Source organism: Metopolophium dirhodum, chromosome 4 (genome assembly GCF_019925205.1).
Source record: "Metopolophium dirhodum isolate CAU chromosome 4, ASM1992520v1, whole genome shotgun sequence".
In the NCBI taxonomy this organism is placed as follows: domain Eukaryota; kingdom Metazoa; phylum Arthropoda; class Insecta; order Hemiptera; family Aphididae; genus Metopolophium; species Metopolophium dirhodum.
This window is the reverse complement of record NC_083563.1, coordinates 38,342,080-38,366,382: the sequence shown is the minus strand read 5'-3', so window position 1 is coordinate 38,366,382 and position 24,303 is coordinate 38,342,080. Positions and strand designations below refer to the sequence as shown.

Sequence of the window (24,303 nt, the reverse complement as noted above, 5' to 3'; positions counted from 1 at the left end):
CTTTGATATGAGACAGGTTGTTGATAACCACACACTTGGGTAAAATACTTTTGAAAAGGATTTGGAGTAAATACTCGAATAATTATAAAAAACAGTATTCAGAATATGTATTCGTATTTCGAATACATCATAAAAATAGTATTTATAATTAAGTAATTCAAATAATTAAAAAATATTTTTTAGTTTTCGTATTAAATATTAAACCAATGATACTTTTCTTCGTGAAAATGTTAAACTAGCGCCAACATAATATATAATTTAATAATCTAAATATTATATAATTTAAGTTGTCGATACTTGATTTAAAATTTTAAAATGTGTATAATAGTGTAAACATTTCCAGAAAAACAAGGGAAACAATTATTACTGTAAATATAATGTATTTTTCTATAGGAATAATAATCATAAAAATATTCTAAATAGTTTTTTAGAATACTTTTAGGAAAAATATTTTTAAATTATTTCGAATACTTTATTCTGAATACTATCCAAGGCTGGATAACTGTGCCTAATTTATGACCAGAATCCAGCTCACATACAGTTCTACAAATTTTAAAATACATTTCAATAATGTACCTATATGGTTTTTCCAGAAGAATTTTTTTTTGTCCCTGAATTGCATCGAAATAGCCTTTTTTGTCCTTAAAATGAATTAAAAACAATTTTCAAAATAAATTATGGTAATTAGATATGATGATTAATATGAGATTAATATGATGAACTTTCTTCTGTTTTTGCAACTTTCATAGTCGAAATATACCTATTACGTAAGCTCTTTTTACTTAATACTATTTACGGTAAATAGTATTATAAGTAATTTACCATGAAAAATTGCTATTGTAGATTACTAAATTACAGTTAATGAACGCATATAGTATTATAGTATCCACTCAGTAATGGCTATTTACAACACATACAATGACAATACGTGACAACGATTTTAATTCAACCAAGTCAATTATTATTTATTATAATTAAAATGTTATTTTATTTTACAAAATGTATGGTCCAATAATATTATAGTTTTATCACATTATTAATTAAATACCCACATTATTTCATTTTCTAAACACGTGTAACTTATTTTTGCCGACCATACAATGCTTATTTACGTCAATTATTATGCATTTGTCAACAATTACAGTGATTTCGTCGTAAACGACTTCGTTTCCTCAATAAAACATACCTCAAAAATGTATGGCTATGAAACATTTTTATTGCTCCAAAAGGTATGTCATACATTGAAAAAAAATATATCATTGTAAAACTTCTCAGATTACACAAGAGCTTAATATAATTTTAAAACAATTTTTAAATACGCTTCTGGTCATGACACAGCCGACGCGATGTTGTTACAATTTCGTATAGTAAACAATATCGGGTAATGCATAATCGATTTCGTATGAAATACAAGGTCTTCGTGTTTTTCTAATCCCCACATGAAAACTATCGGGAAGGTTCTTTACAATACGACAGTATATAAGCGCCGGTCATCATCTTTCCTATCACAGTCAAAGTTTGGTCTCCTAACCAGAAGTTGACAACGGCATCAAAATATTAATTCGTAATACCTACTTTTGTACACTTCGACATTATTTGTTGTAAATTGTACTTTCTTTTCCATTTCAATTCAACTAACAACAACGGCAGTCACTATGAATTGTGTTCAGGTAAGTGAATATTTTTTAAGTGGCCGGACTTTTAACGATTTCATTACATCCCTTACGCTCAGTAAAGGAAAATATAAAAACGTTTTCCCGGTCACGCTGCAACCATCTTGGTAACGCAATTATTTTCATGTATTCAACCGTTTATTGCTTGTGTAGATCTGTTTGATGTTGGCCGCGAGTGGCTTGGTGCTGGTTTCAGCCAACCCGGGATCATACAACTACGGATACAACTTGAACGATGCAGCCTCCGGGGAACTCCAGGAACTCCGTGAGACCAAAGTGTGCAATGACCAGGTGGTATATGACGACAAACCGACAATTGTGGCCTCCAAGAGCTTTGTCTCCGAACCCATCATCGCATCGGTGACCTCAGGACCGATCATCAACACTGAATTCGTGTCCTCGACTCCAGCATCAATCTTGCGTTCTGATTTCGATTCTTCCCGGATCGTGGCCGCCGCCCCACTGTTGGAAACAAAAATTGAGGCCGAACCAATGACGTACGTTTCTCGTCCCGCATACGCTCCTCTTCCCAAGTACTCCTCACCGATCACCGTTACCGCGGCTCCGATGTTAGAAACCAGAATTGCAGCTGAACCAATGGTTTATGCTTCTCGTCCCGAATACGCACCTGTCGCACCTCTTGTCAAGTACGCACCTCTTGTCAAGTACGCAAGTCCCGCTCCTCTAGTTGTGTCCAGACCGCAAACTCCGATCGTGCACGTCCAAGCCCCGGCCCAAATCATCAAGTCCGCCCCACTCCAATCGTACGGCCGCCTGTCCACTTCTCACTCACACAAATCGTTCGTCAACCACCCGCAGGCTTCACTTAAAATCGCCGCCGTCGCACCTCAGTACTACGCGGCCGCACCTGCAGCACCAGAATATTATGCCGCACCCGCCCTGGCCGCAAAGGAATACCACGTGGCCGCTCCCGCAGCACTGGAATACCATTCAGCAGCCCCAGTCGCTTGGCAATCCGCCCCAGCACCGATCGCCGTGAAGATCGCCAACCCCGTGGTACACGCCAATTACGGTAACGTTGCCTTGCACCAGGCCGCCGCACCTCTGCTCGCCCCGGCCACACAGTACGCGTACCGCACCGCTTCGTCACCAGCCAGTTCGTACCAGTACGCCAAACACTGGAACAATTACGAACAGTTGGCCACCGCCGGTCAATTGCGGTACTCCGCGGCCAGTCCACAGTACTATTCGTCCGTGTACCAGCAGCCCCAATTCGACTACGCCACCGCGACCCAAGTACAGAATTTGGGCCAATACGACGGCCAGGAACAACCATGCGAAAAATAGACGCCGTCGCCGGCCCCATAGCATCTTATGATTTGTCGACTTGTTTTCCTATGTCAATTATATTATAAAAATAATTATGCTATTATAATATACTAATACTAAATAATGATTTTTTTTTCATCATTTTTTACATTTTTTCCCTCATCGGTTACATAATATTATTATAATATATCTTTACACGATATTGTTACTTACCTGCAATGTGTAAACCGTGGTAAATATTGAGTGGCTTCTTGTCTGGAGTTCTTAAAAGAAAATACTGTCAGTATGTCGTTTGACCGATCGAAAGTATTATACAGCCTAGGTATAGGCATATGTTGTCTCGTTATTTTTACAATATAATATTACATACGAATCGATAAGAAAAAAAATTCCGTGAAAGGCATAATGTACACGCATGCATCATCAATACTGTTCTGCCTTGCAACCATAGTTTAAGTTAAGTTAAGAAAAAACAAAATTTACTTTTTTGAAAACTATTATAATATGCACGTTTACAGAAAATTAATTCGGTGAACCGTTATTATCTTCTACATACCAGGAGATCCATTTTAAGTGTCTCCACATATTATTTCAAAAAGTCTTAACTTTTTTGAAATATTATTTTTATATAATTTCATGTCTTTTGAAAACAACTTTTCTGAAAACAATAAAAAAGATTGTTTGCTATTTTTTATCGATATAATTTTTTAAGTGTCTTAGTTTTTTAAGTGTTTACTGTCCATACATAGGTAAGTTTTTATTTCATAATCCTAAGCACAACGTTATTCGAAGTATTCCAATGTATAATAATCACATTTTTGAAATGATGAGTAGACATACGTTATTATAAAGACACTTAAAAATGGATCACCATATTATATAACACAAAGTGGACATTTTTTAGATTGTCCAATTAATTTGATACAGCAGGTAGTATAGTCATAAGGAGATAAGCCAAAACGATATTTTTCTACACAATAATAAAATATTATATTGCTTATTGCGTGTTGTAATTTATAAAGAAGAAATATAATTTACACCAATTAGTATTATAGTAATATTATATTTTCGACGAGTTTATTGAAAGTGGAGAATAATAAAAGACTTAAATTTTTGTTTTCAATGGCTCGGGCGGGAATGACATTGTATTATAATATATATCATATTTATTATTTATACCTATATTGTATAATATTATATAGGAACAAAAAAAATATTGAACGATCGTAAACATAATATATAATCGATTTTACAGGTATAATAATATTAACTCTTCTATCACTATATTATTATTATGAAACCGTCGGGTTCATAAAACATTTCTGCTAACCTAACGTGCGGGGAGCGTAAATAATATTATCGCCCACGTGCAATACACTTGACAGAAAAGGACCATTAGAGAAATAATTATTAGTACCTACACCGCAGCCACCTATATAATATTATTATTATGTTTGTTTTACCGCCGAACAGAGTGTTTTGCTATATATGGTCCGAGTAAAACAGGTAATAATAATGATGATGATATTATTATTATTATTATTATTATAATGGATGCGTATTTGCGTGCAATATCGTTGGATACACGCGAAACCATTATGCGTTTGGTGAAATAGACTGAATGATCAATGCGATTCGTATTGCAAATATACAGTAACAGACGACATATTATAATATTATCATTGCAATGTACACCTACGACGGTATAACGGCCAAGTGTGTTTGTCTGCTGTGTTGTATTATTGTGATAGCACTTGTACACTACCCATAATAAATCTCTGTGGACAGTATATTATATACAGTTAAGTCATATTATAATAATATCATCGCCGTCGTCGAATATAGGTATATTGACACATTGAACGTTTTGACTTTAACTAGAGTATGGTTTGGTCGTTGTACCCACACTTTGTGTGTTTGTTGCTTGTCGTGTGATCACATTTTGCCCATAAAATCACTCCGAATACGAATAATGATAGGTATAGGTACCTACCTAAGTGTTAGTCACTTACCGCGGTGCGTATAGGTACCTATATGCACGCATGACCCACGAAATAACTCCGATGCCGATACAGCAAAAATATAATATAATGGTATTGTATTGTCTAATGTGTCTATACGTTGCAAACCAAACCGAAATAATCTAATATATTACTTAAAATCGATTACGAAAGTAAACAGTACTTTCGTTTGCGTTTAGATGTAGCCGCGGTACTTACGTTATATAATGCAATTTTAATATTGGTTTTTTTAATTAAAAATACGTTTTACTGTTTAACATGTGACATATTATTATAGAGAATAAATAAACTAAAAGTTAAAATTAATAATAATATTATATAAATTGTAGGTTATGCCTGGTATATTATAGGTATTTTATAAAATATATAGTTTTTGATGATATAATATTATAATCTATATAATTTAAGATGCAACATAATTTGTCTTATAGGTAGGTTGTAGGTAGTATCGTTAACACAAAAAAACCTAAAACTAAATTGTTCAGCATACGACAAAATGTATAAAAACAAATTGTAAATGATCTACAGAAATAAATTTCAAATCTATAACAAATAATCTTATATTGAAAAAAATTGTACTTATAATAAATTTAATATATTTTGTTGAAATATTCAATATTGTATAGACTATAGATATATTAAGGATACTAAATTTAAAAAAATTAACTTGAAATATTTCAATGAAATTATGAAAAATATTTTTTTCTTTTTTTAAACGTGTTTGGTTATAGTCTATATAGATGATTAGAAATAATATATTGATAACAAACAGAAAACATGGATAGTAAATAATTTATCAGTTATGTATCAAACAAGGTTTACGAATTTGGTAGGTATAGGTACTATATAATATATCAATGGTAATGGATTATAAATAATCAAGTATAAAATATAGTATATTGGTTATAATTTATAAATCACATATCAGAAAAACTATAATCTTATACAATAAAGTAATACAGTAATCTAACTTATATTGTTGTATATTTATGAAATTATAACACTTTGCACTTTGCCCTTCTATAATTTATAAACATTACTACAATTATTGTAAAAATAAAATATATTGTTTTAAATAATTATAAAATAATTTACAATATTAAGTACCTAAATTAATAAGTAATAAATAAAAACATCAAACATTTTTGTGGTTTAACCCATAAAGTTACAAATTTGTAACCTCAGAATTAAAGGGCTATATGTGTAAACTTGTTTTAGGTATTATATATTTGTTAAGCAACTTATCTATATTATAAGTAAATATGTTACATACTTTCGTGTTTCATACAACGGACTAGCTTTCAAAAATGTTCACTCGCAAGTTGATTACTAAAACGTTTTGGATAGACATATGTTTTTTACATTTAATAGAGTCTGAAATTAAATATTTAAACAAAATAAATTTCATGAAATTTTAAAACCTTACAGATACGTTTATTAAATCGTTAATATTCGCCACATTGATTATTATATTAGTTTATGTTTCTTTCAAGCTTAAGCTATTATACATACAGGCGTCTTTTTGAATGATATTCTGTGTCATATTATATACATTTTTAATCATATAGAAGGCATTAATTTATAAACGATTTACAGTATGTTATAAATATTAAAAGAGGTTTATTTTTATTGTTCATTGATCCTACGATTTATAGGTAAGCGGAAATATTATTAAATTATAGGTTATATTGTTATGAATCGAGGGACACCAAAACCTCAAAATCATAAATTTGGCCCTTAAGAGGTGTTTTTTGTGTCAATGACGTTATAGTTTAATTTTGTGTATTATACTCGCGGTATTCGTAATATTATTATTATAAACTTTATGTATATATATATATACATAAAGTTATGCACATACATCATAAAGTTATATACATCAAAACAAAAACAGGAATAACACACCAAATGTCTGAATAAAAGTATAAAACGATAAGCCTTGCTCAAATCACGCATATTATATCTATATATTATAGTCACACATTGCAGAAATGCAGGATACCTATTGGTGTATTAATGTTATAATGCCAAATTAAGATAGGTAAACACAATCAAATGTCAGTAGATGCGGGGTCAAACATTTGATAGGTAGGTACAACGGAAATTTTCTTAGTTGTTTTATGTCGAATGTTTTCACAGTTTTTATCAAAATACAAAGTACGAAGAAACATTTAATACATTTAAGTAGGTACTATAAACATTGTCTTACACAAAATACGAACATTTTTTTTTTGAGAACAGTACACTATTTTATAAAATATGTACATATCATGTTTTAAACATTAAATCGTATAAGCTTAATCTTATAATTATTATTGTATATTAAGTATAATGATAATAGCAAATATAGTAACACAATATTAATACATAAATGTAATAATATTTATAAATATATAGGCACTAAGAACTAATTAGTTAAAAATTAAATTTGTCATAAACTTCAATTTAACTAGCTAATTAATTTTCTAATTTACTTCACAACATGGTTTTTTCCAGTTGATTTTAAATAAAAAAGTTCAAATCATGCTTATCTATATACTTAATGTGTAATGTATATAACTGTAAGAAGTTATATCTGTACCTATTTAGTAACTAGCTAACTAATTAATCTTTTTTTTTATCATGATGTAGACTTAGGCTAATGCTTTTAAATAAAAATAAACAAATTCGTTAATTTAGTTGACACAAACGTCAAATCGACAAATCACTACACATAATATATTGTGAAATAAGAAAGAATAGTTTGTGCATTATTAACAAAATATTTAGATGCTATTATTTAAAATAGTTGAAAGTTGCACAATCACTAAATGATATGTGTCACATGAGGTAATTAAAAAAAGATTAATTAACTTCAGTCGACAGAGTTAGATTAACCTATTATAGGTAGACACCTAATACTTATAGATACTTATTAATTATTATATATTTCAAAATACAATTTACAACTAAATTGCGGCAATCAAATGTATCGGCACTGATAAAATAAAAGTTTAATTTAACATGTGCCATCAGTACCTATACTATGCGGTTAGAGTGATTGAACGCTAATAAAACCGTGGCCGACTTTAATTAGAATTCCATTTGCGTCCCGCCCTACCACCGTAGTACGGTTTCCGCTACTTTATAGGCTAAGCTAGCCATTGGCCATAGATGAATACATATTATTGTGCGGAATGCATAGAAAAATGGCGACGGACCGCTACCAAGAGCTGCCGTGGTCACCGCGGTTAACCAATCAGTCTCGGACATCGCGTGACCGTGTTCACTACTACCCCGCCACCGCAATAACTTGACGGTATAAATAATTATACTAGTCAACAAAATATAACGTTGACACCTATAATATATTATAATATACCAATGAGTACCTACTCACGTTAAATGTCATACTAATATAAGCGACATACCTATTAAATAAATTATACAAATATTCTACAGTTTTTGTCACCTTTGACCCCCCCCCCCCCACCCAAAAAAAAAAAAGTTCAAATGACGCCCCTGCACTAAGGCACTGACCAATGGTTCTCATAATCTAATTGAGCTGCACTGCAACTTATCCTTGAATAATGTAAGGTTCGTAATGTATAATGATGGGCCTCGAGAATCAATCCGAAATCTGAATCAAACCTCATCGATATTGTTATAACATACCTATAGGTCTATAGACAGAATTGCTTTGTAAAATGGGGCGTAGCCCAAATTTTGTTTTTATATGATTCCCGTTTCACCCAGAGTAGTTTAGACCAATTTAAAATTAAGCTGGCAATAGTTCAGTCAAATATTATTTTAGCGAACGCCAAGAAGAAATGGTGCTAATTACGTGATCTATACAGACAACTAGACAAGACGTACACAAAAGTATGTGTAATAATTTAAAAAAATAAAGCGTATAGGTATTCAAAAATGTATTTTGAACGATTAAAATCGATTTTATTATGTGTAGATTTTTGTTATGGGGTAGATTTGATTTTTAATAATACGTTTTTATAAATATTGTGGACTAAGTTTTAAATTTGTTAAATTTATTTCTTTTGTGAAAAACAAAAATTATTGGAAAACAATGAGTATTACCTCCTCGTGGTGTTTTCTCGTTTTCTGAATAACGCTAAATGATACTCAAATATTAAAATATTATAATCATTGTCAACTTAATTTTAAATTGGTCTAAACTATACTCTGGGCGAAACGGCAATCATATAGAAACAAAATTTGGGCAAAACGGGGAGGGTAATTTTTGGGCGAAACGGGTCCCGCCCGTAAAATGTATACACAATAATGCTTGGGCCATACTATCTGAAAATAATATTATATTTTACAATTGAACTATTATAGTGTTTTTTACTAAATATCTCTATAGTATTACCTGAATAATAATATTTTTTTCTACTAGTCGAAAACGATATTACTGTATCATATAACTATAGTATTATAAGAGTTAATAAACAAATTTAAAATTCCTTGATTTTGGGGCTCCGTAATTTTTTTTTTTAGCAATTCACTGGCTCTATGAACGAAAAAATTTGATAATGACGGTGGTAAATATCTTGCATAGATATTCGAATAGGTACGCAATAATGATACTACGGTTGGTCGTCGTTATATCGATTCTCGTTTACAAATCACAACGGTATAGCAAACCCAGGTATGAGTGTATGACCCATATAACTTATAAGTTAAATAATATTAGTCGTTTAACGTATTACTTGGAATTACTACGAAATGTAACTATATAATATTATTATAAACACGCATTATTTATGTTTGTTGCACGTCATACACTCATACCAATAGTATTATAGTCGACGAGAAGTCTGATAAATGATAATTCTACGGAAAACTGTCTCTCCAAAATTACTTATATAATTTTCATATATTTTACTTATTCATATTTTATTTATTTAGTTATTTAAAATATATTTTGGCGTTCCCATACAACGGTGCCCACCTTGATGACGACCATTGCTAAAATAATATGGGTATTTAAGCAAAACCAATAAAATTAAAGTGTTTTTTGGACTACCAATCACCCGAAAATTTTTTATTAGGGACTTTGGGAAATGGATTTTGGTTAATTAATCTTTTAGTTGAAAAAACATAATATATTTAAATTTGCTCAGAATTTTATAATTTCAACACAAAATAGGATAATCCGGTGGCTATGACATTGTTGTCACACGTGCACGAATATTTTAAGAATGAGGATGAAATAAATTACATTTCTACAAACTATTTATTATAAAAATGTCTTCGTATAATATAATATATTATTATGTACTCACTTTACTAGTTTTAAATACACAATGTTTCTTAAATAACTTTCTCCGCATCTAATTCCATGATAACATAAAAATTGAACAATTCTAAAGCATGTAGAATAAAAATTTAAAAAACAGATCTTACAGTTGTGGTTTCATATGCGATATGCCTAATGGATGCAATATACATGTTATGTAATGTACATTTGTATAATAATTGGTGATTAGTACGTAGGTAATTATTTATATTTTCGGTCTCAAAATATTATTATTATATTGTATGTAAATGATTTATAAGTTATACAATTCGCGTTTCTACGTAATCCGCCGTATGCAAAGAGAAAAACTTAATTTATAAAATATACATATAAATAGATTATAGATACAGAAATAGATTTAAATTCTCGTAATAAATTGTTGGTGGTTACTAGAATTCGTTCTCTTTGATTATTTCTATACGTTATGGTAATTTAAACTACAAATCACATAATAATATCTGCTACTAGTATTTCATATTCAGGATAATCATGAATAGCAAAATATTATCTATACATAAACCAACTAAATCGATTATCAAAAATATTTTTTTTTAAGCAAATAATATTATAAAAGAAGTATAATAATATAATAAAACAATATAAAAAAATATAAAAAATGTTGAGATTCAATTATCACGTTAAGATTTCAAAAAACGAGTAAAGAGTTCCTAGAATTCTAGAGGATTAGAACATGATTGTAAAGTTTTATCAAAAATCCAAAATGTCTATGACACGACGACGTTACGCGTAGTACCTCTAGTCGCGTTTTTCGGTCAAAATAATATATTGACAACAAAATAATTCAAATGCACACGGTTTGGTCCCAATAATAATGTAATTGATTTCGGTATCGTATAATATTACCTATATAAATTATTATGTGTAGTGTGTCGTGTTTTTATCCTGCAGACATTACATAGAAAATAATATATAAATAATATTGTACCAATATACGATGTAGTGTTTTGTATTCAGAGGAGAGAGAGTGAGTGTGAAAGAGAGCTGAGGGACACGCTATTAGTTTTCTAACGATCACGCGTATACCCATTACATACAGACTGCACGTGCACTATCAAATTATTATTAGCATTTTCCCTTTTATCACGGTAACTCGAATATTATTGTCTTGCACACGAATAAATCCGTACGTGTTCCAGATCATAATTATATAGGTGTGTAGTATTTCAATTTTTACGTATATTCAGCCAAATGAATTGCGCAGACGCGTGATATATAATAGCTAGGTATGTATAGGCATAGGTTAAGGTGGAATAATATTTGTACCTACTATATGACTGTTATTGCCTGGATCGAATAGGATTTTACATTTTTTTCTTTAAATATCTAAATATTATAATATCCTCCCATCAAATTTACAGCAAACAGTTACATTGATTTTGAGTGGTTTTTTTTTTTTTTGTTAACATTAATTTCAGTGAACTTTGTACATAGTTTGTATTATAGACTGTTTTAAATATTCATCTCAATCATCAATCTCTTTGACAATATCAGATAATCTTAAACTCTCGTATAATACAATATTCAGACGGCGTCGAATAAAATAAATTAAAAGTATTTTTTTAAAGCATCTTTATAGTTACAGAAATAAGATATTATAATTCGTATAGCTTTTTTAGTATTATGTTTATAATATTATGTTTAATTACAAAGAGTATAATGTCGTATGATCTACATAGTAAATTCGTCAAACTGTGCTAGGAAATTAGCGTAAGGAAAAAGTAATTTTGGGGTAAAGAAAAAAGAAGATAAGTTTTGATCACAAGTATACACTGAAAATTATGATTTACCGGCATCTATTGAGTATATTGACAAAGCTGAGCACTAACTAGTTAGAAATTCGAAATATTAATTATTTTATAATCTAAAGTGTCAAGAACAAAAAGCAACTTTCGTACAAAGTATTTATTTTTGTATTCACTGCAAACATCCTAATGTTTAGTAGGTAGGTACTCATCATTATGCCGATCGCCAAATGGATAATATAATTAATTGTAGTCCGTATAATATACTCAGGACCGTGTAATAATTTATAGATACATGTCTTATCATATTATATTTATTATAATACACAGTTTAAACAAGACGTGTAAGGTCAGCACACACTGCAAAGGTCGCGGTAAAATTATTTTGTCCTGGTGGCGGCGTCGCTGCGGTAGCGGTAAAATGCTGCCGAACACAATTTACCGCCACCGCCGAATATTCAATTTAATTAATCAACCATCATCAACAATTATTTTAGTTAGATAATTATCAACTTAACGGTCTTAACGTATTACTTGAAATTTGAACGAACGTATTTTAAGTTTATATTTTAAACTATCAAAAAAAAATGTACTTCCAACTTGTATTCCCACTTCAGTTATTATTTTCCCCAACTATAGATAACTTTTAACAAAACTATTAGAGAATAAACGGAACATTTCAGAAACCAATTTTATTTATGTTCTAACTTAATACATTTTTATAATAAAGTAATATTTCGTTTCAACTATAGTTGAAAAAACGACTAACTTGTCAAGTCAAATAAACCTTTGTCAATTGATAATATTGATATCCTACCTGGCTACTCATGGGTTCATGTATTACGTAATTTACTCTAAGTTATCTTTATTTTTAAGTTTTAATCACTGGAAGATTATGTGATTTATATATTCAATATAATATATTAAATATTTTGATCGTTGTTACATTTTTACGTTTCTATATTATTCTATATTATTGAATTGTTTTTTTTTTATGTTTTACGTTATACGGTTAATATAATATTCTAATAACAGCAAATTCATAAAAACATCCAAGCTGAAGATATTTTTTTTTTTTTATAATTATGTAATTTCGACCCTAATAGCAATGAATTAGATACCACGTGTATACTTAGGTTGGCGACTTCAAAACAATTTGTTATATTAATACACTGCCTATTTCAATGATAGGCTATATTAGTATTTACTCACTATGCCATAGTATTTTTAAATTTTTAACTTGAGCCGCCAAGCTAAGTTCAATTATTTTCTATAAATATCAATAAAATTTTATCTGTTAGGTAAAAAAGCTTTAAAATTCAATAGAAGGTGCCTAGGTGATTGTTTCAAAGGCAAATGAAAAAAATTGAAAATCCTTAGTCACCGTTTTTATTTATAAGCATTTAAAGTTCAAATATTGACAAAATACGGAAAAATCACGAAAATTAGCAAATTATTTTGAGTTGAGAATTCATAAACATTTTTCTTTTTAAATCTAAGATTTGAAAATGTAATACAAGATTATCCATAAGTTTGTCTACTTTTATCAAAATAAAATGTCTACAAAAAAATCAAATTAAATTTCTATGAGCGTTTGAAATTCACATTTTTACAACATTTGATATTCACTCGATTTCTCATGTAACGATTTTCTTATTTTGTTGTAATTAAAAAAAACGCATGACTGTAGATACTTGAAAATTTCACTGAATGTTTTTATTAACATTTTCTATACACAATAACATTTTGAAAATAATTTGACTCTTTTTGAGCTGTTTACGGACATTGCCAGTTTCCAAATTTTTTAGATTTTTATTCTATAAAATATATCAATAACATTTTATTTGTTGGGTGAAAAAGCGTGAAAATTTAATGCAAGTCTCCTGATATATCGTTTTAATAGCAGTTGAAAAATATTAAAAATACATAATCAAAATTTTTTTTATAAGCATTCAAAGTTCAATTTTAGACAACATTTATCAAATTTATAATTTAATTAGTATTTTGTAGTTAAAAAAGTATAAAATGTTCAACTTTTATAGTTAAGGATTGATAATTGAAAATAAAGCTCCACGTAAATAGGTTGTTTATACCTAAATTACTTTATTCACAATAATATCATCAAATATACTTGGTAATATCATAGGCTGACCGATCGTTTTCGCTCAAAATCGTTTTTCTTATACAATGATATTGTATCATTGAATTCAAATTTAACACCATCCACTACAGTGACCTACTTGTAACCTACTGTACAGCAGAGCGACATCCACTTACCCAACTTTTTCATAATTAAATTAGCATTGGATCGTCGTATTAATCATGGTATATTACAACAAATACAGACGGACGGACTGCCCTATAAAGGCGTCGAAAAAAATTAAATATATAATATGTTGTCATATGTGTATTTTAGGTTAACCGTAGTCGATAGGTATTCAACTACACTCGCGGCGGCGTGCCGTTTTAAAGTTTCCTGATTAATATGTATACAATCCTGCGGATGTACTATTATTGTATTATTGGTTCTGGTGCAGTTATACGCAACAGTGAATCTAATTTTAATTGCACACTACAAAATGTTCTGCTTTTCATTTTATATAATATATTTCCGCCACTATTTTCCAACACGTCGACGAGTCAATAGACGCTGAGGTGTTTGATTATTCCGTTTTGCGATTTCCTATATTCCCATGGCGGTCGTCGCACCGTTGACGCAATATAATGTTATTATTATTATTATTATTATTTACATACATTCTGATAGTTTCACTATACGTGAATATGCAGATACTCCATCTGCCGTCTTCCGTGCATAATTCGGAAAAAAATATGTATGAACAAAAATGTTTTACATACACAAAAGAACTTTTGACTTTTACGAACAAACGGCGGCGCCGTTGTTGATGACGACTTTTGCGGCTGCCGACATATGATAATATTCACCAGCTGTGACTGTATATAACACGTTATTCAAACGTCGCGGTACTTTCACACTTCGTGGCCGAGCCTATTGTCAAATAAATCGAAAACAGATGTTCGATAAAATATAAATAATATGTATCCACATTTTCGACACTGACGAGATAACGCGATTAATTTTCGACGTGTAAATACGCGTCCAACCGCATGCCCTATTTTAACTAAGAGATGTGTTATTCGCACTGACTGCTGCAGTTTAAAGCAGTAAGTTATAGGCGATGATTCGGCGGTTTCGTGAAGTTTCGGATAAGCATATTATATTGATCTGTTTTTCGGATTTATATTTTTATACAACCCTGACTGTTAGGTACGATCTATTTTTTTTTTAACAATTCAGACTATTAATGTTTTTAAATATTAAAACAGAGAACGAGCTAGCCATACATAATATTATGGAATATATAATTTTGCAAGTAGATAAAAAAAACACATTTTTTATGATGTCCTGATAAATTCTAACCATACGCGTAAATCGATTAATTTGCTTGTAAGGAAACATTTTTGATTGATTTATTTCGAGATTAGGGCCTGCATAATATAGGTACATGTTTAAGTAATAAAGTCCATCGGAATCGATCCAGTCGGCATCACGACTAAATATGCTATTGCGTAGGATATTATAGGTATATATAGAGAGGGACCTTATAGGATATTATAGGCATACAATATATGGAGGGACCTTCCTGTAAGTTCAAAAGTGGAGTGTATTGGGCCGGTGAATTGGTTCCTATAATTATTATTATTTGGAACTATCGTAACGCGAAAATTAGAACGATTAGCGAGTGGAACGATTCGAGTAGTCGACGGCACTGTTCGAATAATTAACGACGAAAATAAAACACTGGATTGTAGATCTGTTTTTGCCGATGACTATTAATATAAGTCAACGCCAGAGGTCACGAAACAAATTTACCGCAATCGTACCGAACGCACTGGATTTCCACGGTCAACTTATACCGCCACAACCACTAAAAGGCCGGCTTTTCAAAGTCACGTTCACTGAAAATTGGAAAGTACTTTGCGATATAAAATCGATGCAGAACCGTCGCCGCCGTCGGCGTTGTCGTTCACTTCGAGTAAATATAATTTACACAAACAACGGGTCAAATTTTGTATTTTATTATTTTTTTTTCCCGAGAATCTGTCCTCCTATTAGGGAGGTTATAACTTATATAAGTGACAACAGTGATTATTATAAAAACAGTTTTTGTTACACAGTTATTATAATTGGTGCACAAGAAAAATGATCGTTTGACAGATAGTTTTTCATAATAAGTGTTTTTACAATATAGTTTGTATATTAAAGATTTTACATAATCATTTCAATATCAGTTTTTTTTTTACAATTCAAGTGGGTAGTGAAAACGACAAGAACTATCTGTAAATTTAAAAACTTTCAATTATTTTTTCAACAATAAAACCGTAATTCAAATACAATGTACTGGATCTATGTGGGTCAATATAGTTATTGTATTTATTCTCCTAAAGAGAATTTTCTCTTATATCACCGAAATATAATATATTACAACTTAAAACAACGGGTTTCTTGGACAATTCATTAAAACACTATTTTTCCAGTAGTAAATTGGGCTTTGTAACTTAAGTTATGAAATAAAATTAAAACGAACAGCCATTTGATTAAATTACCATCTTAAAAGAGACACAAACTTTTCTGTCAATTTAGTACGTATTGACGGCAGCTTTGTAAATTATTTGAGTAAAAGTATTCAAATTTAAAATACTTTTTAAATACCTACTCAAATATATATAATTTATATATTTCTTTTATTTTCAATTTAATCACGTTAAAACATGAGAATATTTAATAATATTTATTTTTTTTATGTGACTTATTATACACCTAACCTACAATTTAAATACCTTGATAAAACAAAATATGAATAATTTTTAATCACACCAAATCATAGGTATAGTGTACAATTTTCAATAAAATTAATGAAAAACATGAAAATGCTAAAAAAATAGTTAGTAAAAAAATTTAAATTTTTTATAGTATCTATAAATTCTTTTAAATACTTTTCAAAATAATTATTCGTATCTGTATGTGTGACTACTTGAGCACTTTTAAAAAGTATTGAATATTGATTGCATAATTCATGGCTTACCTACGTAATCTTTTCAACGTAATTATTCGTTTCTATGGTGATAGATAAAGCGTTAAAAATTAGAATCCCATTTTTAGCGGTTTTTTTGTAATTTGTCGGTGGTTACAACTATTGAGAAAATCTAAAATTGACCTCTCTAAAGTACCATCTTGATCCGATTTTCTATAAGATATAAGATACGATATGTTGAAATCGAAGCCATCCTAAATGAATAAATAAAAAAATAAACACCATTTTAAAACCACTAGATTCCTCGCTCCACTGAGAATCTAAAAAATTACATTAATACAACCATATACGTCACGTTTGTCAATATTTGAGAAGTGCTTTCATTCAATTAAAATAATGAACAATAATTTAAACATTAAATATAGTACTAAAAAAAGATGTTATCAGTTCATCTTTACCTAAAACTATAAGTATTATAAAATATGAGTATTAAATAAAGCAGGGACCGCTGTAGTTAACACTGCCCGAAGTAAACAGGATAATTATAAATATTCCGGAAACGTATAATTTTGAATATCTAAAAATAAATGTATGTTTTTATTATGTTTGTAGACGAAATGTATAAATCAAGAATTTCATCTCGGTGTCGAGTAATTTTCATAAAAAGTTGTTTAAAATTTAAAATCAAAAAGTTCTAAATTTATATTAAAATTAACAGGCTATTTTTATTTTTTTTTCATCCAGAAAATATGAGTTGGAAAAACGCCAAAAATTCTTTTATGTGTTGACAGTGTACTATGTATTGTATTTTCACCTTATTGTTCAAACAGTACGAAGGTACTATATTATATTAAATTTTTCCTACTTTAAATAACAAAAATATATATATTATAAACAATTACTTTTAACTTTTTAAGCTAATTCAAAATATGATATATTATGTTTCTTAATCTTTCTTTTTTAAAAAAAAAAAAAAATATATTAGTAAATGTGGTTGGATATAATATGGTTAAGTTTAAGTATCTTAATAATAGTCAATAATATAAATATATAATCTGACACCACATGTATATAATATATTAATATTATGTATTATAATGGAAGTCGATGACATTTATTTTAATGAGACATTATAATATTATAAACTACACTATTCCCAAAAATAATCCGTTGTCGCTTGAAAAGCAATTTAAGACGATTAAAAGAAATATTGTGAATGTGAAAAGTACATACTTTTAGAGAATATTTATTTGACAAATGAAGACATCATTCAAACTGCAAAGGTTTACCTATTAAAAAAAAACCTTTTACATTTGAACTTAAAAAAATAAATCTAACACACGATCCATAAATATCATGTTATTCATTGATTCTGTATATAGTAACTATATTATAGTAACTTAAATAGAATAATTATTTAGTAGACAAAAAAATAATTCAAATTGAAACACGTGAACAAATGAAACGAACTGCGTTTTGTATAAATTGTATGCATATTGTATATTATTATACTATTTGATAATATTTTAAATGCAACATTTCGATTGTAAGTGCACATCTTTATGGTGTAAAGAGCGCATCTTAAATATATATAGATACTATAGAAACAATAATATACGTAGAATAATTTATTTGTATCTTCTAAAAAGATTTTGTATATTAATAATTGAAAAAAAAAATAAAAATTATTGGTACTTAAACCTGACATAATAGAATACTGCGATGTTTGCAGGTATAAGTATATATATATGTATATAAATACGTATTATAAGCCACAGAAAAAATGGTCAAATATACAATACATATAACTCTGATTGCTGGTTATATTACACGCGTTCTAAGGGACCGAAAGAAATAATTTCAACGTATTTTTCAACGCGATGAAATAAGCGCTAAACTTATTAAAGTTCTCTATAGACTACAATGGCGTAATTGAAATTTGATAAAATCTAAAACGTGTGGTTTTAAAATTAATACTTCAGTGATATCAGTGATATGGCTTTTGTCATCCGGCGCACTAATGCGCCAAGTCCACGTGTGACAGTTATAACTGTCATCATTACAATTTTCACCTTTGAATATTTATTTTTATTACCATGCACACCTCATTTTATCTTTAAAAATATTATGTACACCTATATTGTAGTGGTTACCTACAGAAAATTTAGAAAATTAAATCAATATAATATTATATAGGTAAATAGCACTCTACCTAATACATGCGACGCGTCAATATCGTAACTTGTGAGTAGGTAACATAATTGGTTCACCCAAAATCGTCTGTACACCTATGTGTTCGATTAGTTCTAATATAATATTATAACAAATTAAATATATCGATAATATCATATTATAATCTTCACAACGTGTATATCGTTTTTCGTAGTTTCTCAAAAACATTTATGGATAGTTGGTACCTTCCAAGTTTGATTTCTAATCATGAAATATTGACATTAATTATATACAGACAAAGTTAAAATTAAAAATAACGTAAAATGGAATATATTATAACAGTTCGTTAAAAATACGTCAAGATGTTTTATAAGCAACGAAATCTCGTCACATTTACCGAAAAATGTAAACACGAAAGGGGAAAAACAATAATTAAATGCAGATTTTAACAATATTGAAAGTAATCGATTATTATATGTTAGTAGGGTGTTATTTGCCACAAAAGAAAGTTACAAACAAAACGCTTGAACAATGTGCGTGTAAATAAGGAAATTAATACTCTGCATCGCATAATGATCCCTTTACCGCGTTAAAATCGGCCACACGCTGACTGGCTTTTCAACTTTACCGGAATGCTTCCTTGTACAAGTTTTGCGTTTTTTTTTTCGCAGGCGTTGTACACTCCATCGACCATGGTGCCTTTGATTCCGGCCAGACGGAACCCTGGGCCGCCAGTGATAAGTCCACGCCCGGCCCAATACAAGTTGCCACCTCCGCCGCGCGACACCAACGGATGTGCGGGCGATCCACCGACCGACCGGCAGACCATCAGAGGGTTCATCGACGACCATACCAAAGACACCGCGGTCGTGGTCCAACAACAGCCCCAGCAACCGCAGCAACCGCAACCGCCGCAGCAGCCGCCTCAACTGCGCGCCAGAAGATTCAAAGTGCCGCCACCCATCAAATGCATTTCCGAGCCGCTGGACGGTGGTAGCCGCGAGAGTTACGAGATGATGACGCCCGCCGCGACCATGTCTCCCAATCGACAGGTGAAGTGTGATAAGGGGACAAGTGATATTTCGATTGACATTATATTACAATAATATTGGCCGTGACGTTGGTCCGCTCACGTGTCTACAGTACCTTAGCTATACCTGCCTATCTTTTTTGGCGTTATTTCGAAAGGTTATAATAATGTAAAAGTCCATTTTTTTTTTAATATTATATTAATATAATATAATATATTAATATAATATTATATTTTATATTTTTTTTTTATATTATAATATACTCTGCAGATTTTTATATTGCGTATATATCCCGAAATATATAGGCGCTACTCGGAAAACTATTACTCGTTTCATCACATTTCGATAAAGAAAATATACCTTGAACGGATTGTTACTCATTGATAGGTTAAGTCCAGTGTTGTTGTTTACATATTTTGTCTTACAATCGGACCGCCATAACGTTTTTTTTTATCCATTAAAATAATATAATATTATTATTTATCTAGGCCCTGGGCCCTGGTGTAAGTAATTATAATGTGGTTATCCCTCGTGTAGTGGTTCAAAAGGGGAGAAAAAAGCTGTCTAAAATGTATTTTTGGTATTAATTCTTTAACATTAAAACTTTCATTTACTATCACATACTCACATTAAATAAAGAACTAAAACGTTTTGATTTATAATGATATTAGATCCAAAATCACAGATCGTTAGGTAACGTGGACTTTGACAGATTAGTTCAATGAAAATATTTTAAATTATATAAATTATCTGCGAAAATACGATTTGAGTAAAAAATAAATCTTCCTTTATTCCAATCTTTTATTTCAATAAATTATCTCCTCTTTTACAGGAAATATAATTCAATACATAACATAATACTATAATATGCTTCTGCAAATCACCAAATAACCACTAGAAAAATTAACACCTATTACTATTAAATATATAATATAATCTTTGGAAAAGTGGAAATGAAAATATTTTTAAACATTTGCAGAAGTAAACTTGGTTATCTTCAAAAAACATAGCAGGCGAAAAACTTCCCAAGTTAATTAAAATTTGCAAGGATAAGCTGATAATCTTTAACAATTTATATTTGGTGGTTAGAATAGTTTCCAACAGTGAAATCCTAATGTTTTAATTTAAAATAATGGTTTTTTTTTTTTTGTATTTAACATTATTTTTGACAAATTCACTTTTATATCTAAAATCAAGTTGATGAATGAATTAATTTTTAAACATGATACACCATAAACTGAAAACACTTTGATTGTAACAATTTAAATAATGCCTATCTATCTATTAATACGCGGTGTGCCAATCACAATTAATATAAACTAAATAATGTATAGTCATTCTGGCTTAGGGACAAAAGGATTTTGTCATTTTGACATTAAATGACGAGAAAGTATACATGAAGGGTATTGCATGATATCAAAATGTAATTCATTTAATTTGACCAATGGTAGAACATAATTTAAAGTTAAAGTAAAAATATATTTTTAAAAAAAGTCTAAAACGACATAAAATAACGTTAAACTTGCTAAGAACAAAATATACAATTTTACTGATGGGAAGTTGCTTGGAGTTTAGTACAATCAACAAACGGTGTATTTTGGGCTGTGTTATAATTACCAATAGACAGCGAGTCTCTATGTTCCCCTTTTCTGTTTTTGTATTTACGTGTTTCCATAGCCAAATTATAATATTTTTATAGATTATATGTTTTATACTCCACCTATTTTTAAATATCAATGATGTGTATCAGTATCATTAATACTATACGCTATAAATTACAATAATTTCATGGCATAAAATGAAACATAATATTATTTCTTCCATGATTGCCCCCAAACTATATCTATCTTACTCACACAATATACATTTCAGATTCTGATATATGGGGCGTGAGGAAAGCGCAGTCCATTTATTTATATGTCTATGTCCACACCCGATTTTCGCCGATTCTAATCTAACCCCACCCCTTATTTTTATCGGCAATAATTATCACGTCCACTTAATCATATCATGTCATTCATAACGTTCACAGGACAGCGGTCATTGGAGTGACTCGTACAGCGTCAACTCGTCGCCCGGTTACTCGACCAAGAGCATGGAAACGCCGCTGCTGTCGTCGCACGCCAAAATGATACCGTCCAGGTCGAACAAGAAACGTTTCATACTCGACCGGTACGTGGTGTGCGATCAGTGGAATGGCCGGGCCAGGTTTTCGCCGGCCAACAGCGGTCAGATCAGCTCCAGCAGCACGGCAGAGCTGACCAAGAGCCATTCGACGCCAGCCAGTCTGCAAGCAGTCGTCGAGTTCAACGAAAACTCACCCAACTCGCTGCAACACCGGGTAATAATAAATTATTTTTAGACAATTATCGTCGTCATCGAGATCGCTCCTAGTCGTGCTTGTACGTGTATGTATGTATAGTGTACCTACATAAGCACTAATAGGGGGGGGGGCTTTAGGCGCAAAGCCCCCCAAAAATTTCCTACATTTTGTTTTAAAGCCCCCCCTCTAAATCCCAAAAGCTATTTTCGACTATGCGTACCTATATATTATCACCTACGTCGTGCGAGAAAAATTAGTGGGTGAGAAAACAAACACTGCAGCAGAATTTTATAGCGAAATCGTGCATTTACTTGGCTTAAGTTTTGAAGAGAGAAATTCTGTAGGACGATTAATTGGGGATTTTTTTGAAGTAGGTAATTTGTAACGCAATTAAGTATTGTTCTTCTGTTGTTCGTAAAAATATTGATAAATTCATAATATTGTTCGTATATTGTTCTTATCCCTCTTGTCGGAAAAACAAAATTAATATCCCAAATGCGTATTATTGGCAGGGTGCAGGATAAACGGACTAATTATAAACTGTATATTATATACTTGGAAAAATAATCCTATATGATTATATTATAATAGTAAGGCATACATATTTATCGAACCATAAATAATTTTTCTGGCATACGTGTAATATATTTTATAAACTATAAATAATTAATCAATGTTTGGTTTTAATAATGTGCACAGCAATAAATGCTTTGAACCAAAGTTTTCTATGGAGTAAAAATAAAAATAAATTATTATTCTTTTTGTGTTGGGAATAAAACAAAAAGCAAAAAGCAGGTTAAATCGTTTTGGTAAAAATAATAGTCCCAGCCGAAGTGTAAATTTCACAGTCTTTTGAAAAGCTATTACTATGAAGTTCAAAAAGTTATCCGTTTAAACTTTTCATTTCAAATTAGTACTATCCGTGTCTGATATCCAATCTGTACTGCTACTCCGGCTTCGTGAAACTCTGATGCTATCTTTTTATCAGAAAGAGTGTATGGGAAAATAATTAATCACATCAAAATGCTGAAATCAAAGGTTACTCATAATTTTATGAGCCCGTTTTAATTATGCGTAATATTATTTTATACCTATAAATTAAAATTATTTTTTAACTAAGCCATAAATTAGTATGATTAGTGTATCGCAACAAAACAACGATGAAGGCATACAGAATATAATATCATATATTTTAAAGTTTTTTCTAAAATGAATCATTTTTAATCCTACCCTCGCCAATGGCTAAGTTTTTTTTTCTAAATAATTTTAGCGCCTTTACATTATATTATATTTTTAACCATTTTACATTTTCAGCGAGGGTTGACATTTTAGCTCTTATTGTCTTTAGGATATAAATTAGTTGAATAAGTTAATATAAAATACAACTTTGAAGTCAAATTCATATTTGTATTCATCTGTGAAACTTCTCTGGCAAACTATAATGGGTAAAGCGTATACGTATAAAATAGTCAAATAGATAATATTGATGTTTCAACATTCACGTCTCCCGACATTTCAAGCAAACTATATATATATTTTTTAGTTAAAAACCATACATATTTGTGTGGCCAATCTTATCATTAATGGATTTATAATAGATTAATATAATTAATATTATAAACACTATCAGAAATAAACTTGTGATGCTACTGGTTATGGAAAATTGCATGTCACCCT

The 24,303-nt window shown here is 30.2% G+C and overlaps 2 protein-coding genes across 2 annotated transcripts in view; both read left to right on the top strand.

The window, feature by feature from the left end:
- Positions 1-24,303, top strand: part of LOC132942791 (atrial natriuretic peptide-converting enzyme) — a 114,217-nt gene that overhangs the window by 28,165 nt on the left and 61,749 nt on the right. Inside the window, exons 4-5 of the mRNA XM_061011437.1 lie at positions 19,944-20,324; positions 22,336-22,644. Of these exons, the coding sequence (XP_060867420.1) occupies positions 19,944-20,324; positions 22,336-22,644 (690 nt within the window). The remainder of the gene's footprint in view (positions 1-19,943; positions 20,325-22,335; positions 22,645-24,303) is intronic.
- LOC132943483 (DNA-directed RNA polymerase II subunit RPB1-like) lies at positions 1,467-3,010 on the top strand. Its single transcript, XM_061012499.1, has 2 exons — positions 1,467-1,670; positions 1,827-3,010. Exons 1-2 carry the CDS (start codon positions 1,656-1,658, stop codon positions 2,979-2,981), a joined length of 1,170 nt encoding a protein of 389 aa, XP_060868482.1. The 5' UTR covers positions 1,467-1,655; the 3' UTR covers positions 2,982-3,010.